The sequence below is a fragment of the Myripristis murdjan genome, chromosome 9 (assembly GCF_902150065.1).
Source record: "Myripristis murdjan chromosome 9, fMyrMur1.1, whole genome shotgun sequence".
Lineage (NCBI taxonomy): Eukaryota > Metazoa > Chordata > Actinopteri > Holocentriformes > Holocentridae > Myripristis > Myripristis murdjan.
Window position 1 is genome coordinate 36487984 of NC_043988.1, and position 16809 is coordinate 36504792.

General features: G+C 43.3%; 3 protein-coding genes across 7 annotated transcripts in view; 2 read left to right on the forward strand and 1 right to left on the reverse strand.

Moving 5' to 3' along the window:
- Nucleotides 1-2996, reverse strand: part of nudt18 (nudix (nucleoside diphosphate linked moiety X)-type motif 18) — a 6938-nt gene extending 3942 nt beyond the window's left edge. Inside the window, exons 1-3 of one of the 2 annotated variants that reach the window (XM_030059539.1) lie at nt 2857-2996; nt 1682-1863; nt 1455-1565 (exon numbers count right to left, since the gene is read on the reverse strand). In XM_030059539.1, coding sequence (XP_029915399.1) covers nt 1455-1565; nt 1682-1843 — 273 coding nt within the window. In that variant the 5' untranslated portion in view covers nt 1844-1863; nt 2857-2996. Of the gene's footprint in view, nt 1-1454; nt 1566-1681; nt 1896-2856 lie in introns of both variants that reach the window. The other variant, XM_030059541.1, reaches the window with a different exon arrangement.
- sdhaf1 (succinate dehydrogenase complex assembly factor 1) lies at nt 2993-6778 on the forward strand. 4 transcript variants are annotated; one of them, XM_030059570.1, is made up of 3 exons: nt 2993-3115; nt 4631-4761; nt 5607-6778. In XM_030059570.1, the coding sequence occupies exon 3, from the start codon at nt 5629-5631 to the stop codon at nt 5875-5877; it is 249 nt and encodes an 82-aa protein (XP_029915430.1). In that variant the 5' UTR covers nt 2993-3115; nt 4631-4761; nt 5607-5628; the 3' UTR covers nt 5878-6778. The 4 variants fall into 4 exon arrangements, with proteins under 4 accessions (XP_029915430.1, XP_029915428.1, XP_029915429.1 ...); XM_030059568.1 differs by lacking the exon at nt 2993-3115 and adding an exon at nt 3387-3629; XM_030059569.1 differs by lacking the exon at nt 2993-3115 and adding an exon at nt 3387-3629 and having other exon boundaries at nt 5610-6778.
- Nucleotides 6779-10704: 3926 nt separating this feature from the next.
- Nucleotides 10705-15040, forward strand: LOC115364870 (zinc finger protein OZF-like). The gene is made up of 3 exons (XM_030059527.1): nt 10705-10992; nt 12712-12879; nt 13747-15040. Exons 1-3 carry the CDS (start codon nt 10941-10943, stop codon nt 14892-14894), a joined length of 1368 nt encoding a protein of 455 aa, XP_029915387.1. The 5' UTR covers nt 10705-10940; the 3' UTR covers nt 14895-15040.
- Nucleotides 15041-16809: the final 1769 nt, after the last annotated feature.

Genomic DNA, 16809 nt, shown 5'->3' on the forward strand with positions numbered 1-16809 from the left:
ATACCACAGAAATATTAGAGGTACCCAGGAAAAAAACTCTCTCAGAACTGAGCATTAACCAGCTCTCAAAGAAGGCAGGATCCATCCTGTCCGACAGCTCTGACCCCCCTGCACTCTGCACTCTGAATTTCAGTTCCTGCCCTCTGGTTCCCGCCACCTTTAGCCAAAACTAACAGACACAGATTCTCCTTCTTGTCCTCCTTCATCTCACTGCTCAGCTCTGTGCAGTGCAGGTAGCATCACCTTTAGTTCCCATTTTATTGGAGGGGAAGGGGTGACTCCACAAGGCTGGATCAAGTCTGACAGCTCCTGTATCCCAGTCCCGGGCGTCAGGTTCATGTCACTTGGTCTCACGGTTTCACACTAACCCTGAACCTCCGGCGGAGCGTGTTGTTCTTCAGGGTTTTGCAACTCAGTTCTTCTACTCATTTGTACTTACCCTCTACTTATTTGTACTTTTTGTACTTTTGTACCTTTTGTATATTGTTGCATATTGTATATAGTCGTTCACTGTATATAGGAATGTCATTTATTCTTTCTATTTTATCTTTATTTTTATCTTTTTTTTTCTTTTATTTTTATTATTATTATCGTTATTATTATTATTTGTATTTTTTTTTTTTTTTTTTTTTTTACTTGCACAGTGCCGGAGATGTTGCAATTACATTTCACTGCTGCTGTACCTGTACATTCATGCATGTGACGAATAAACCTTGAATCCTTGAATCCTTGAATCCTATTCAAGCATGCACTTTTTTTTTTTAATTTATTCACTTATTTACTACTGATTTTTATGTGACTGTCTGCCTTGTGTGTTTCTTTGTGGTTGTTGTTGTTGTACTGTTTTTGTTTTTTTTTTAACTGCTACTGCGGCAGAATCAGCTGCCCCTCGGTGACAAATAAAGGTCTTGAACTTGAACTAGAAATATTACAGGCCACAGTGAGAATCTGCGCTCCTTTCACAATCCTCTGGCTTTAGATTTCTTTTTCTTTTTTTTTTTAAACCTCATTTCTGTCATTTCTGTCTCACACCCGAGCCGTGACGGAGGCAGAGGCCCCGCCCACATTCACAGGTCCAGCCTGTAATAATTCACAAAAAAAAAACGTCCTCAGTGATTGACAGCGTATTGAAGTGAGGCTGTCTCTTGTTAAACACCATTGTAATTTTACTTTATTTATTTATGTGTTGATTTATTTTGTGTGCAAGGAGGATGAGAAAAATGAGACTGTTTGTTTTACAGTGCATTAACTCTGTCTGTCTCTCTCTCTCTCTCTCTCTCTCTCTCTCTCTATCTGTGTGTCTGCCTGTCTTTCTGTCTGTCTCTCTGTCTCTCTGAAATGATATGTGCTTATTTGCATATAGAGCGGGAAAGTGAGATTCGACCACATTTTAATGCCAGGTGGAGACAGGGCCTGTGTGTGTGTGTGTGTGTGTGTGTGTGTGTGTGTCTCACCTCTCTCTTCAGCGCCTCCTCGATGCTCTCTCCCACCTCCATCCTCCCTGCAGGCAGGTACCACTGCTTATAACACTCCTGCTTCGCCTCCTGCACCATCAGCACCTCCTCCTGACACACACACACACACACACACACACACACACACACACACACAGACGTTTTAAGCACTGCACGTATTGTCGGGGCGTGGAAGTGCTGAGTCATGGCGGGCGTGCGGCAGCCACCTTGTCGTTGAAGATGACGGCGCAGACGATGTAGGTGACGCTCTTCCTGAGGGCCACGGGCCGGCTCTGCTCGGGGCCCACGTCCGCCGCCGTGACCTCTGACCCCTGACCCTCCAGCAGCCGCCACACCTGCTGCTCCACCTCCTGCTGCTGCGCCTCCATCCGGCCGAGAGGAGGCCCGGCTGCGGAGACACACCGTGACTCAGCGACACGGCTAAAACCGGCTCATCAAATTAGATCATTTAAACTGAGATTAAGATTAATTCCTTTGTTTGTTTGTTTTACTGTTTTAATTGGCTTATAATTTGGCTTTTCATGTCGTACAGAGACCACACACCACCACACTGACACCGCACATCACACACATCTCAGAGATAAATAAACAGACAATAAAATGAATTTAAAAAAGACGAGGTTGATCCTTTCTATAGAGCCACAGTCTGATCTGACTTCCACCTCCCTGTGATCTCTGAAGGCCTCATGTGGGAAAATCTGAGATTATTTCAATCCCACAAAGGAAACTAAAAAGTTACTCCAGTGTAAAAGGACTTTTTTAAATCTGTGATTAGCCTTACTGATAAAGGGCTGTTCCAACAATGTGTCTGATCCTTGGATTATTGATATTCTCATGTAGAGACTTCATCACAGTAAACCGAGCAGCTTGGCTTCTGCCCTGAACTCACCTGCTTTTATTTAGTTTGTCTTTATTTAAACATAAAACTGCAGCAATCGTAGTTTTCTGCTTATTCTTCTAAATTTGCACATTGACCTACCTCTATGCACATTTTATACACCCATGCACACGGTTTTTTCTGTTTTTGTTTTTTTTGCACATTGCTTTTTGCACACTGGGTTGTACTTAGATCTTATTTTTTATTTTTTATTTTTTTTTAAATCTTTTTTATTGATTTATTTAATCTGTAATCTGTGGATACTGCTGAAAAACTGCGAATTTCCTGCGGGATGAATAAAGTATCTATCTATCTATCTATCTATCTATCTATCTATCTATCTATCTTGTTTTGTAATTTTCTGCTAATTTTCTTTTAATTTTGGGCTTGTTGTGTGTTCATTTATTTTCATGCATTTGTTTGTTTATTTTGAGGCAATTTTTTCAGTAATTTCTTGTAAATTTAGAAACCGATCACGTGATTTCTCTGGGCTTTGAGGATTACCTGCGGAGAGCCTGTCACCTGAGGGGGCCTGCTGAAGCTCACCGGCTAACCGGCTAACCGGCTCGGTACGGTCCAGCTAGCTCCGCCCGCCCGGAGCGGCTCTGCTCCGCCCGCCCGGGGCTCCTGTCTGTCTGTCGGTGTGTTGTGTGTTAAAGTCCGTCTGGACCTCCGCCCGCCGGGTCCATCGGTTCCGGCTCCGCTGCCCGTCCGGCGGCTCGGTGTTTCACAGCTGACGGCCAGGAAGCGCTCCGCACGTCCGGTAAGTGATTTTCAAAATAAAGTAAAGAACAAGGAGAAGAAAAACAACTTCACCAATTAAAATGTCAGACAATAAAAAAAAAAGTAATAATATCTCAGATGACGTAAATATAAATCATTCAAAAGTAAATTTCCTGAGTTTAACGAATCTGGAGCTGCAACTGTCGGTTTATTCCTCAAATTCCTAAAGTCATCGTTATCCGCTCGGGCTTTTATTTGAAAGGCTGTGACCGGAAGTGGCGTCGCGTGCTGTGTTTTGTTTCCGGGTGCCGTCTGTGTCGTAACGCGACGTGAGAGGTCACACCGAGGAGGCTAGCTAACAGCGAACAGACAACAGCGGCGTTTTCAGCGGCGCTCCTGTGTTTATATGAGAGGAAAGACACACAGACAGGCTGACACACAGACAGACACACAGAGGGACAGACAGGCTGACAGGCTGAGAGACAGACAGGCTGACAGACAGGCTGACAGACAGGCTCACAGACAGACAGGCTGACAGAGGGACAGACAGCACGGTGAGTCCACAGCAGGCTAAGCTAACACCCTGCGAGCTAACCCTTCAGCTTCTTTTGGTTTCTGTCCAAAACAGCAGCAACAAAACCAAAAGGATCCAAAAAAAAAAAAAAAGAGCAAGAAATCAGTGCAGAGTTACTGGGATAAATAAGGAAATGACCTAAAATTAATCAACTAAAACTCCTGAAAATTAGTAAAAAAAAACAAACAAAAAAAAACAACAACAACAACAATCCTGCATCATAATATTAAACATATCATTATAAATCTAGTTTCCAGGACATTTGTTCTCATTTTAAAATAATTTTCTCATAACTCTCTCTCAGCTAGCATTACATGGCGTTTTGGATCAATCACGGCGCCAAAGCAAAAAAAAAAAAAAAAAAAGAAAGAAAAGAAAAGAAAATGTGTACGTGTATATACACATAAACATGGAAAATTAACAATGGTAATAGTGATAACAATAATAGCATTTTTTGTAGTTCATTCAGCACATACAGTGTTGAATATGTAGTAATACACAGGGAGAAAGAGAGAGAAAAGTATTTCATTTTGAAAAACGTCTTGCTTTGTGGCACATTCTGCAACCTTTTACTGATTTTTTTTTTTTTTTTTTTTTAATTTATTTTTTGTTGTAAATGTTCAGGTGGTTTCTTGCTGAGTCTCTCGTGTTCTCTCATCCTGACATTTTACTCCGAATCAGAAAAAACTTTATTGATCCCAAACTGCGACAAACTGGATCAGCGATATCTGCCTCGAACCGTGGACCTTCAGATTAAAAGTCCTATGTGACTAGGGCTGAGGTAGTCGCAGTGTGACAATAAGACGTGATATGTTCTGTTAAAATGCACTGGGAATTCACTGTAATGGGGAATGGAAAGATATTACGTTAGCATCACAGTTAATCAGATTGATTAGAGTTAAATGATCATTATTTAATTAAAGTTACAACAGGTGTTTGTCTTGTGCTCTGATAAACGTCTGCCGGGTGTTTCTGCTGCAGATCTGCCGCCACCTCAACGCCCCGCAGCACTTCCTGCCCGTCAGCCAATCATCTTCCTGACAGCGGTGAGGACACCTGCCCCTCCTCGGCCTGAGCCTCACCTGCAGGCGTTCAGCAGCAGCAGAGTCCAGGTGAGGCGGCCGCAGAGACACAGCAGGATCCAGCTGATCCCTGTTGGATCTCTCACTGCTCCTTCATCCTTTCAGCTACAAACTTCAGTCAAACTTCAAACCGTTCGGCACAGGTTGGACTGTGTCGGGCTGAAACAGTTTTTTGATATCTTGTGTCGTTTTTGAGAAATCACCGTTTGAAGATTTGTGCAGATTTCAGGTGTTATCACGACCGCGCTGTCACATGACTTGTGACGTCACCCGCCGGGGCGTCTGGGCTCTTCTGCTTTTCTAAAAATGTTCTGACAGCAGGTTTTAAACTGCAGCTCCATAAAAACCAAACTAGGTATCAAAACACAGATTTAACCCGGAAAAGTGTGACGTCTTGTGACCTGATGAAATGTTCAGACATGTTTTTGTGTGAAAGTGTGACGAGGCGATGTGGCGTCAGACGGGTTTGGGCCGTGTTTTCAGCTCAGTGCTCGCTGGCCTCCTCTCTCTCTCTCTCTCTCTCTCTCTCTCTCTCTCTCTCTCTCTCCCTCTCTCTCTCACAGTTTTTTTTAAATCACGTTATTTACAAGGTAATCATGGATTAATCAGGATTAATCACAAATCATCACTGTCTGGTGAAAACCTTGTATCTGCCGTTTGGTGAGTTTCCCTGCTGCTGCGTGGGGTCAGACGGTGCTACGAGCCTCAGGGTTATGAAACCTTTACAGATATAATCCATTATCCAGTCATCAACCCTTCAGTTTCTGAAGAGTTGATATTATGGAGATACGAGGTTTGAAGATGTCTGGTGTTTGGCTTCCTGAGGTAATCTTGTGTGTCTGTCTCCTTTCTCCTTCATGCCCCTGGACCGCCAGCAGGTGGCGCCGTGGCTCTGCGATGGCGCGGCACAGTAAGCTGCAGAAGCAGGTTCTGGCTCTGTACCGGCAGTTCCTGCGCGCCGGCCAGGCCAAGCCGGGCTTCATCCCGCGCATCCGCGACGAGTTCCGGGAGAACGCGCGCATCAAGAAGACGGACGTGATGCACATCGAGTATCTGTACCGGAGGGGCCAGAGGCAGCTGCAGCAGCTGCAGGACCACAACACCAAGCAGCTGGGCTCCTTCTCCAAGCCCAAGGAGCAGAGCTGAGGCCGGGGGGCCGGAGGGGCCGGGGGGGCCCAGGGGGGCCGGGTGGGCCGGCCTGCTCGCACAGCCCGGGACACTGCAGGGAAACACAGACCTCAGATCAGATGTCAGGAGGAAACGGCTGCAAGCCACATGGACTCTCACGTTTCTGTGTCACATTAATAATAATAATAATGATGTAATAGTAATAATAATATTTCTCATAGAAACGTTGATCTCGCCGGTCATTTTGTTTCTCACATGAACGACCGCCGGTCCAGCACCGCTGACCTGAGGTGTGATAGAGCATCTCAGTAACTGTAAATATAGTTTTCTTAGGGTTTTTATTTTTTATTTTTCAATATTTCTGGTACCTGTGATCATTATTATCATTATTATCATCATTATTATTATTATTGTTGTTGTTGTTGTTGTCATTATCATTAGTATTATTATTATTATTATTATTAAAAGCTGATATTTCAGGAAATGTTAGCTATTTTCATCTTTTTTCCCTGCAGATTCACTTGATTTCTCTCAGAAACACAGCAGCTGTTCCTCTGCAGTCGGAGTGAACACGATGCACGGCAGCAGCAACATGAAGCACGCTTTAAAACAGCATTAAAACTGTCGAGCAATAAATAAAATCAGTTAGAATATAAAGACACAGACCACTAAAAAAAATGAGAATAAAATCAAACATGAGAAGAAGGAGAAAATGAGGAGTGTATCAGCAAGAAATTACTAGAAAAATGTATTTAAAAATGTCCCAAACGATTGATCATAATTTAAAGCTCAGATCATTGTTCTTGTGTTTAAATGGTGTGTGTGTGTGTGTGCGTGTGTGTGTGTGTGTGTGTGTTTCATTAACATGTCTCTGAAACTGCAGAATTTCACAAACTGTATTTAAAGTGTTGTCAGTGAAGCCGCTGTGTGTTCTCTGTGTTTCTGTGAACGTTCAAACCATAAAAATCATAGATAGATAGATAGATAGATAGATAGATATACTTTATTGATCCCAACCAGGGAAATTCTGGTGTTCCAGCAGCAACAGTAGAAACATATAATAAAGTTAAATAAAATAGAATAAAGGCTAAATATTTACTATAAAGACTAAAAACTAAAAATATAACATCAAACCATAAAAATCATCGAGTTCAAACAGTTTTGATTCCTGGAGGCGTCGCTGAGCCGCAAATGTCTGAAAATCAGTTTTTATAAATGAGAGGAAACAGAGATAAATTTGTAAGAATTTATTATGATTTTGATGACTGATGACTGGTTTTAGTCATTTCTCCACTTCCTGATGAAAATAAATAAGACCTTTTAACAGTACAAATGTAAATTTTTTATGAAAAATATTAAACAAACATAAAATAATAGCATCTAAAAATATTAAAAATGTTAAATTATAAACAGTGCAAATTTACTTAAGATTTAGATTTTAAATTTTAAATGTGATATAATTTCACTTATGCTTATAATTTAATTATTTTCCTGAGAATCTGAGCAGCAGCGGCTGACTCGATCAGTAAAGATTTTCTGCTTCTGATTTTCAAATATATATTTTCTCAGGTCGTATTTGCGATTTTAAGAGATTTTGTAAGGAACATTTAATTTCCAGAGGGTTCAGCCAGCCTGTCATGCGCAGTGACGGCCGCCGGGTGGCAGCAGGGGCGGAAGTGGCCTCAGACGAGCAGGAAGGAGGCGGAGAGGAGGAAGTGTAAACAGGAAGTGGGGAACCTTTCACCGCCCTGGTCTCTTTTCCTTTACATTTCGACGAAAACAGACTTTTAAATCTTTAAATCTCATTTTTATGCCACAGAAAGACTTGATTTGATTCTCAGTTTCGTCATCCGGTGTTTTCTCGTAACTTTTGTGGATTAAAAAGCCGTCCGTCATGTCGACAGGAGGAGGAGGAGGAATGTCCAACCAGCAGCTGCTTCAGCAGGTGGGAGCAACAACCACCACACCGGCAGATAATCCACTGATAATCCACTGATAATCTGATGATAATCTATAGATCATTAACAGACAGCAGGTAGTCAGAGGTGACTGGGCTCAGCTGACCAATCAGCGGGCCGCGTGTTGGGATTAAAACAGAACTGCAGCATAAAAAAGATAAATCATTAGACACGAGCTGGGATTATGATTTAAGATTTAAGAATCTTTAATAGGATTTTATGCTCAATCCGTGATGAACGAGTGTGGTGTGTTAATGCAAGCTGCGGCTCGTGCAGCTGCAACACACACACACACACACATACACACACACACACACACACATACACACACCCTCTGTGTGCAGGAGGCTGATGGGGCTCACACACACTCACACACACACACACACACACACACACATACACACACCCTCTGTGTGCAGGAGGCTGATGGGGCTCACACACACACACACACACACACACACACACACACACACTGCTGTACTGTGTTTTTTTATATGTAGGTGCTCTATGTTTTTTTCACTGTGTCCTTCTGATTTCACACACACACACACACACACACTCACACTCACATACATACACGCACGCACGCACGCACGCACGCACGCACGCACACACACACACACACACACACACACACACACACACACACACACACTCACCCCCAGGTGGCGCTGCTGAGGTGGCTCTCCTCCCAGGCCGAGGCGGACCGAGCGGCTCTGGCGGCGCTGACGGGCCTCCAGGTGGCGGGAGAGCTGCTGGAGCGCGTGAGCGGCCAGCGCAGCGTGGACGCCTGCAAGGTGACACACACACACACACACACACGCACGCACGCACGCACACACACACACACACACACACACACACACACACACTGTCAGAGAGGTGAGGCTGTGCTGCATGTTGGGACAGTTAGATCGTCCACAGTGAAATAAGGAGCTGGTGTGTGTGTGTGTGTGTGTAGCTTCGCATTGATATTGATAACAGATTCAATGATGACCTCACCACTCTGCTGTCTCACCACCTGCTGACACTCTGCTGTCTCACCACCTGCTGACACTCTGCTGTCTCACCACCTGCTGACACTCTGCTGTCTCACCACCTTGTGACACTCTGCTGTCTCACCACCTTGTGACACTCTGCTGTCTCACCCCCCAGGCTGACTGCGTCCTGAACATCGCTCAGTTCCTGCGGCAGCATCCTGGAGCCTCTCAGGCACAAATCAACGCCGAGGTGGAGAAACACGTTCTGATTTTTGCTGCACGTGTCAAAGCTCTGGAGTCAGCTCCCATCTTCTGATTCCACACACACACACACACACACACACACACACACACACACACATGACTGCCAAAGATGTGAAAGCCTCTGGATCAGTGGTTCCCAGATTTTTCCAGTAAAAGTTCCTCCTCTGAAACATTTCCCAGTTCAGCCTCCTGTGGTTTTAATTGATCTTATTACAGCACAGGCTAATTATTTTGGGAATTATGTATGACTGATATTTTTTTAAAGTGGTACTCCAACGTACCACTAGGGGGACGCAAACCCCCATTTGAGAACCACTGATAAATATTCCATTTTGTGCAAAATAGATGTATGTTCATTTTATTTTTTAATTCCTGTACTTTTATATACTCTCATCTGAAACTGAACTTTTTAATTTCCCTGCTGTTACTGAGCAGGACCTCATCCTTCCATTGTTCATCTGTCTGATGGATTTAGTGTGTAGAAAGCAGGTTCTCTGGATCTGAGTGTAACGCAGTAAGACACTAAAAGTTTTAGAAAATGAACAGATGTTTGCTGAATGTACTTGATTTTGTAATTTTAAGAAAATTTAAAAAAAAAATACATCTCTTAATTCCGCAGTGTGTGTCAGGTTTCTGGATCAATATTTCATCCTGAGGGAAACATGAAAGATTTCATCAGGACTCGGCTTCAGGAGTCCAGGACAGACTCCCAGCGAGGTGCACGCTCAGAAATAGCCGACATACAGAGTTAACAAAAAAAAACAAGGTGGAGGTGGTGTTTCGGGAGGCGGTGTGTCGACCACCTCCTGACACACCGCTGTTATAATTGGCCTTATAGTTCATGTCTCTTGTAGTAGCCAAGGTATGTTAGAGTTCAGTGTTTCTTGTATTATTCAGGGCAGCTTGGCTGCTAAGCAGAGGACAGACACAGCAGGAAACAGATGTACTTTATCTTGTTATTTAGGTCTGTTGCATTAGATACACGCCTAGTCAACATTCACACACATAGCATCACACATTCCAGAAACAAGGCATGGACAGTGGTAGGCCTGTCCATGTCGGGTAACTGGCCAATTATTCTCGGTTGCGTTTAAGTCCAACCTCTGTACGGGGCAGGCCCAGCCCAAGAACATAAATGTGCATCATTTCCTGATATCGAGGCTCATTCTGACTGATATCCTGCGGGAGCTCTGTCACACTGAGACCAGCGCTGCCTTGCTGTATATGTGACCAAATAAATATTATATCTGAGAGCTGAAGACTGACTCCGGTCTGTCCTTGGGCATTCAACAAAAGAATTGGCTGCTAACATCGCCTTCCACCCAATTAGTGGTTATGGCATGTGATGTCAGCCTTATTATTTGAGATGCAGCCCCAGTGGAGCAAAAAGAACGTGGGAGCAAATAAAAAACAAACATACTTCAAAGTGCTCAGTGCGCTGACTGTATCTTACACATGTAGCTCATGTACATGTACATGTTGTACAACATGTGAGGCTTCACTTCTTCACACTGTCAGCCAATGGGCAGGCCATTTTCCAAGAGAGCTGATTGGTCAGTAGGTGGGGCTTTTCTACCTGCTCCGGAGCAGGTGAGGTGTTCAGTGTGTGTTACCACGGCAACGCACCCCGATAAAAAGTAAACCACCTTCATGGTACAGAAAAGCCAGCAGGGTTAAGGCTGAAGTTAGCTCGCTCAGCCCAAATCCAGCTGCAGGTACAGGCATCAGGACTGTTTGTCCATGTAGAGTATAGATAATGCCATGAATCGACACACTCCCATACAGTAGGCGGCGGTATGCACCTTTAAAAAGTTGGAAAAAAAAAAAAAAAAAAAAAAAAAAAAAAACAGACGAAGAAGAAGCAGGAACCGTAAACAAGATGGAGTTGCAGCCTGCGCTGCAGCTGATCAGGTCAAAGGAGCTTCCATCAGGTAAAACTGCGTCTTTTCTTCCGTCGTCGCACATGAACGGATATTGATTATTGATCCTCAGTGATATGACATGACAGCTGTTTACTGCGCTGCTGTCTCGAGCTGGATAGACAGGAAACAGGACATTTGGCTGAGATGTTTATGGTGATAAAGATCATAATGTTGCTTTTTCTTGTATCCTTTCATTAAGTTGATTTGACTTCTCGCCAAATTCCATATTCGCAAATAGAAATGCACACACAGAAACCTCAGCTGTTTGAGTGGATCAGCGCCTCTCAGCATAAAAAAAACGTCATGCGATCAGCCGCTGTCACAGTATTGTTTTTGAGGTTTTATTTTCTTGTTATATTTTGCTGATTAAAAAAAAAAAAAAAAAAGCGTGTGAGGACTCACATCCACTAACCAGGGAACAGAGGTTCAGTGGTTCAGTAGGTTTTTTTTTTTTTTTTTTTTTTTTTAAATTTTGTAAATCTTGATTTCACGACAGCAGTGGAGGTAAAGACACTGTGAACCAGCAGATGAAGCATCAGTTGTCTGACACACAAAGCAGAGCGAGAGAAATATAGGCACAAACCAACCTGCAAAAAATAAAACAATCAATAAATGAATAAATGAATAAGCAGGCATTGTGAGTGTATGACAGTAAAGTCACCCAAAGGCGCTGGAACAACATAAAAACTGCTGCAACAACTTATGCCATGACTGAACATGAGAATGGCTTCATATGCTGCCATCATAACCCTCATACACTGTGAATAAATGCAAAATAAATTGGCGCCTTATCAAAAACTACCGGTATTTCGTTTCAGCTATTGTTTTTTTTTTTTTTTTTTTTTTCTGCAACAGTTTCAACCCCCTGGCCATAAGACTATTGAACTCTCAAAAATGAACTCCAAAACTGCTGCCAGAACTATTTTATTACTTTGAATTTTTATTTATTTATTTATTTATATTTATTGCAGATCTGTTTTGATTGTATGCACACAAAAGCAACGAAATTTTGCTCTAGTGCACTGTTTTTTATGCATGTGTGCTTGAATGACAATAAAGTTATCTATCTATCTATCTAGTGTCAACCTGAGGAGTTGGTTGGTGGCATGAAGCCCCCTGGGTGTTCCGCCATCCTCTCTGCTTAAAAGTGAATCATAGTTTATTGGTCGCTGCCTGGTTTCCATCAGAAATTTCTCTTTTCAGTCTGGTTTCATCCCTGACCACGTTAAACATGCTACTGTTCAGCCTCTCCTCAGGAAAAAAAACTCTCTGTCCAAACATTGCATGTCCGATCTGCTCAAAGTCTCACATGGCGTAAACTTCATCATCTTATCTCGGTTTTATCGTGATTGAGTTGCTTGAAGTGTTTGGCCGCTGGAGAATCTCCTCTGTGTTTTGCCGTTAAAAAGCCCACAGGATCACTCTGAGCTGGCCAAGTCGCGTCGCCTCGAGCCGCAAAACCTTCATCAGCTTCATCGCCGTCGTCATCATGAGCGTTGTTTTCATTCTGAAGACAAAAACCGTGTCCTGAGAGTTGTGATTAGTGATGATGATGATGTAAGCCTCCAACTTATCATCATCTTTGCCATAATCATGTCCAGATTCTGTGTTTTTTAGGTGTCCGAGGAGAGACTTTTTCTTTCTGATTTGCCACGTAACCCCTGTGCTGGAATCTGGAATAAAGACTGTGTGTGTGTGTGTGTGTGTGTGTGTGTGTGTGTGTTTCAGTGTTCAGTGTGGTGATTAAAGAGGAGGTTCCCCCTGAGCAGCAGGAGCCAGAGCCCCCACACATTAAAGAGGAGCAGGAGGAGCTCAGGACCAATCAGGAGGCAGAGCAGCTTCAACATATCAGCGAGTTGCCGTTCCCTGCTGAGGCTGTGAAGAGTGAGGATGAGTGTGAGTTGTTGTGTTTCCCCTGTAAACTTCAGAACAAATAAAAAAAAAGGTGCAAGACGCCATGATTCAGCTTCTAAAAAGTGTGTGACCTCTTGTCATCCCAGCAATATTCACACACAGGAGCTTATTAGCTTATAGCCACTCAAAGGCCATAGCACCACCTACTGGTGAAAACACCACACACATTAAATGGCTGCTAGGTTGGGTTGCAAAGATAGCAATTATTTATCTCCTTTGAAAAACGTGTTCTCGCTACTTCCACTCGCTCTCTTCATTCACTGTCTAGCTTGCTGCTCTCTCCCTGGCTCTCTCTTTGGACGCTGCTGGGCCAATCAGACTCATTTTCTCTTTTTCCTGTTGTGGCAGGATGTTGTTGTTTTTTTCTGTGGGTTGGTGTGGGGGTTATAAAACACACCGCTGATGAAGAAATTCAACAGAACACAGGGCAGACACATGCAAGAGAAAAACTGTAAAATGTGTAAAAAGTGTCAGAGGCTGGTGTAATCTGTCAACAAGGCGGGGTTAAAATAGGTTACAGAGCCTGATGTTTCACAGCTGTACACAGTGACATGTAAAACACACGTTACTGTTTTCATTTGTCAGCAGACTCTTTACCTAATGGTCCAGAATACAAGTATATAGTAGAATATAGTATAGTAGTGTATAGAAGTATACAACTTTCAAGCCTGGTTTTGCTTGCTTTTATTGTTTTTTACTGTTTTTTTTTTTTTTTTTTTTTTTTTTTTTTTTTTTTTGCTCATTTTACTGTAAAGCACTTTGGAAGCCATTGGCTGTTTTACATGTGCTATATAAATAAAGCTGACATTGACATTGGTTTTCCTTTGTGTGTGTGTGTGTGTGTTTCAGTGTTCAGTGTGGTGATTAAAGAGGAGGTTCCCCCTGAGCAGCAGGAGCCAGAGCCCCCACACATTAAAGAGGAGCAGGAGGAGCTCTGGACCAATCAGGAGGCAGAGCAGCTTCAACATATCAGCGAGTTCCAGGTCACTGCTGTGGCTGTGAAGAGTGAGGATGATGAAGACGAGGCTCCGTGCTCACAGCCTCATCAAGAAGCTGAACAGATGAAAACAGACGCTGATGGAGAGGAACCGGCCAGGAACTCAGATCCAGCTGCTGATTTCCAAGCAGCCGGTGACGAGCAGCTCCTCTGCTTGGACTCTGAACCTGAGACCGATGACAGCGAGGACGAACGGGAGGAGACCAGAAAACCTCAGTCAGGTTCAAACACACCAAACAGATCTGAACTGGGAGAGGAACCATGGAGCTGCTCTGTTCGTGGTGCAAGCTCCAAACAAAAAGGAGACTTGAACGGACACCTGGTGCTTCACAAGAGAGAAAAACCATTCAGCTGCTCCGTCTGCGGTAAAAGTTTTATACAGAAAAGTGTCTTAAACAGACACATGAGAATCCACACAGGAGAGAAACCAGTCAGCTGCTCCATCTGTGGCAAAAACTTCATCCAGAAAAGCGACTTAAACATTCACATGAGAGTCCACACGGGGGAGAAGCCAGTTAGCTGCTCAGTCTGTGGTAAGAACTTCATACAGAAGAGCGACTTAAACAGACACATGAGAATCCACACGGGAGAGAAACCGTTCGGCTGCTCGGTCTGCGGCAAAAGTTTTGTACAGAAGGTCAACTTGGACAGTCACATGAGAATCCACACGGGAGAGAAACCGTTCAGCTGCTCCATCTGCGCCAAGAGTTACAAAGAGAAAACCAAATTAAACAAACACATGAGAGTGCACACGGCAGAGAAACCGTTCGGCTGCCCCGTCTGCGCTAAAAGCTACAAAGAGAAAAGTAATTTAAACAAACACATGAGAGTCCACACGGCAGAGAGAGCGTCCAGCTGCTCAGTGTGTGGGAAACGCTTCACACAGAAAAATGAATTCAACATTCACATGCGAGGCCACAGAGGACAGAGAGCAGCAGGTGGAGCTGCAGAGCTGCTGGTTTCAGCTGAACTGATCAACAGTAACAGAACAATAAATTAGAGACAAGATACTCCATCTCTAAATGTTGAGGTTAGAGATGCAGCCCTCATCTTGTGTAAACCCAATTTCCCCTCGGAGATCAATAAACTTTCTGATTCTGATTCTGATTCTGATTCTGATTCTGATTCTGTGTCCGTGCTCGTGTTGCTTACGTTCGGCTCAAATTCAGGTTTCTGTTTCCGTGTCAGTTTGATTCTCTGTCTGTAAGGTGATGTTGTTCTTGGCTTTAACTTGGCTTTAAATTATGACACACAGCAGAGTTTGTTGTTGTATACAGCAAGGTCCAAATGCCCATATACATTGAGAGGTACAAGTCCCCCCCAATGTTCAGGCACTCCAAAAATGTCCCCCCCAAAAATATTGATGGAATATATTAGCAATTCAATGTTCAGGCATTCCCAAAATGTCTGTCCCACCCAATGCTGAAATGGTGGTTTTGGCCCTGGTATACAGCTCTGTTTCCTGAATTATTGATGACAAGCAAACACCAGAATATTGTGTATATTAATATGTATTTTCCTAAAGCGAGGTCTACAGGGCAGTGCTTGAACTTGGGGTTTTCCCCTAGAAAGGATCTTGCTGAGGTCCATCAGGTCCGTTATCATAATCTTGAAGTCATGACACTACGTTTAGAGTTTGCTTTGTGTTGCATCCAGTTAATTCAAAAACAGTGTGCAAGTGTTTGGTAGTTTTAGCATGCTTGATAGTCCCTGCTTCCTCCTAACCCTTAGATTATAACCCCCATCTCAATTCCAGAAAAGTCTTTAAACGTTCACTTGCATCGAGTTATTTTTAGTTTAATACATTATCTGTGCTGTTTGAAGTTCAGTGTTTACTCCATCTACGTGAAACTGCACCTGTGCACCAACCTCACGTCGACCAGACAACATTAATTTAGTTTTGTTCAAATTTAATTACAGTTTGTTGCTATCAAGCCATATTTTTAATTTTCACATTTCTGAATTGATCGCCTTTAGCAGTTGATCAAAGTTGTCCCCAAACAGAAAATATTTGTGTCACTGGCAAACAAAACTAGCTTCAAAACCTTCAATATGTGACATAAGTCATTGATGTGCAAAATAAATAGTTTAGGACCCAACAGTGACCCCTGGGGGACACCACAAGCAATGCTCAGACATGATGAAGTGCAGTCACCCAACTTCACAAGCTGGTACTCAAATAACTTTTCCCCCACTTTAATACTATTCCCTTCATGCTCTACTGTTCCAATTTATTGATCAAAATGTCATGATTGATGGTGTCTTTTGATGTTTTTAAGATCAATGAATACCCCCACCACCTGCCTTTTATGATTTATAGAGTTTGTCATTTCTTCAGCTGAATCAGTTGTTGCCAGCTCTGTTGACCTGTGACTGACTGACTGACTGACTGACTGACTGACTACCTGTGAGTAATTTGTGTTTATTGATGAATTTGTCCAATCATTCGCTGAAGAGTTTTTCTAGAATTTTGGGGAATTGTGGAGGTAAAGAGACAGGTAGTGTTGTATTAGGTAGAGACAGAGGTGTGACTTCTTGCTGCTTTCATTTATTTGGAAATTTACCAGTTTGGAATGACAAGCTGCAGGGGGGCATGGTGAGGTGGGGGTGGAGGAGGAGGAGGAGGAGGAGGAGGAGGAGATGCAGAAGAAGAAGAAGAGGAAGAAAGTGTTCCTCCCGGCCAGGGTTGCCAAGTCCGCGTTTTTTCCGCCAAATTGGGCTACTTTTTAAGTGTTGCCGCAGGTAACACATTTTGTCCGCGAGTTGGGCTTGGGCAGACCTGTGGCATACAGATGATGAATAATGCCTATGAATAAAGATTCATATTTTGAATGACTAATGAAATCTGCTTCCACGAGTTTGAGCCCACCAGAGAGATGCTGGCCTCGTTCAGTACAGTTCTGTATGACAGGGAC

Excerpts from the sequence above, each read along its gene's own strand:
- LOC115364870 (XM_030059527.1), top strand. The coding sequence starts at position 10,941 with ATGGAGTTGCAGCCTGCGCTGCAGCTGATCAGGTCAAAGGAGCTTCCA. Across the intron at positions 10,993-12,711 it reads GTCAAAGGAGCTTCCATCAG|TGTTCAGTGTGGTGATTAAA; the intron begins GTAAAACTGCGT and ends TGTGTGTTTCAG. Across the intron at positions 12,880-13,746 it reads TGTGAAGAGTGAGGATGAGT|TGTTCAGTGTGGTGATTAAA; the intron begins GTGAGTTGTTGT and ends TGTGTGTTTCAG.
- sdhaf1 (XM_030059570.1), top strand. The coding sequence starts at position 5,629 with ATGGCGCGGCACAGTAAGCTGCAGAAGCAGGTTCTGGCTCTGTACCGG.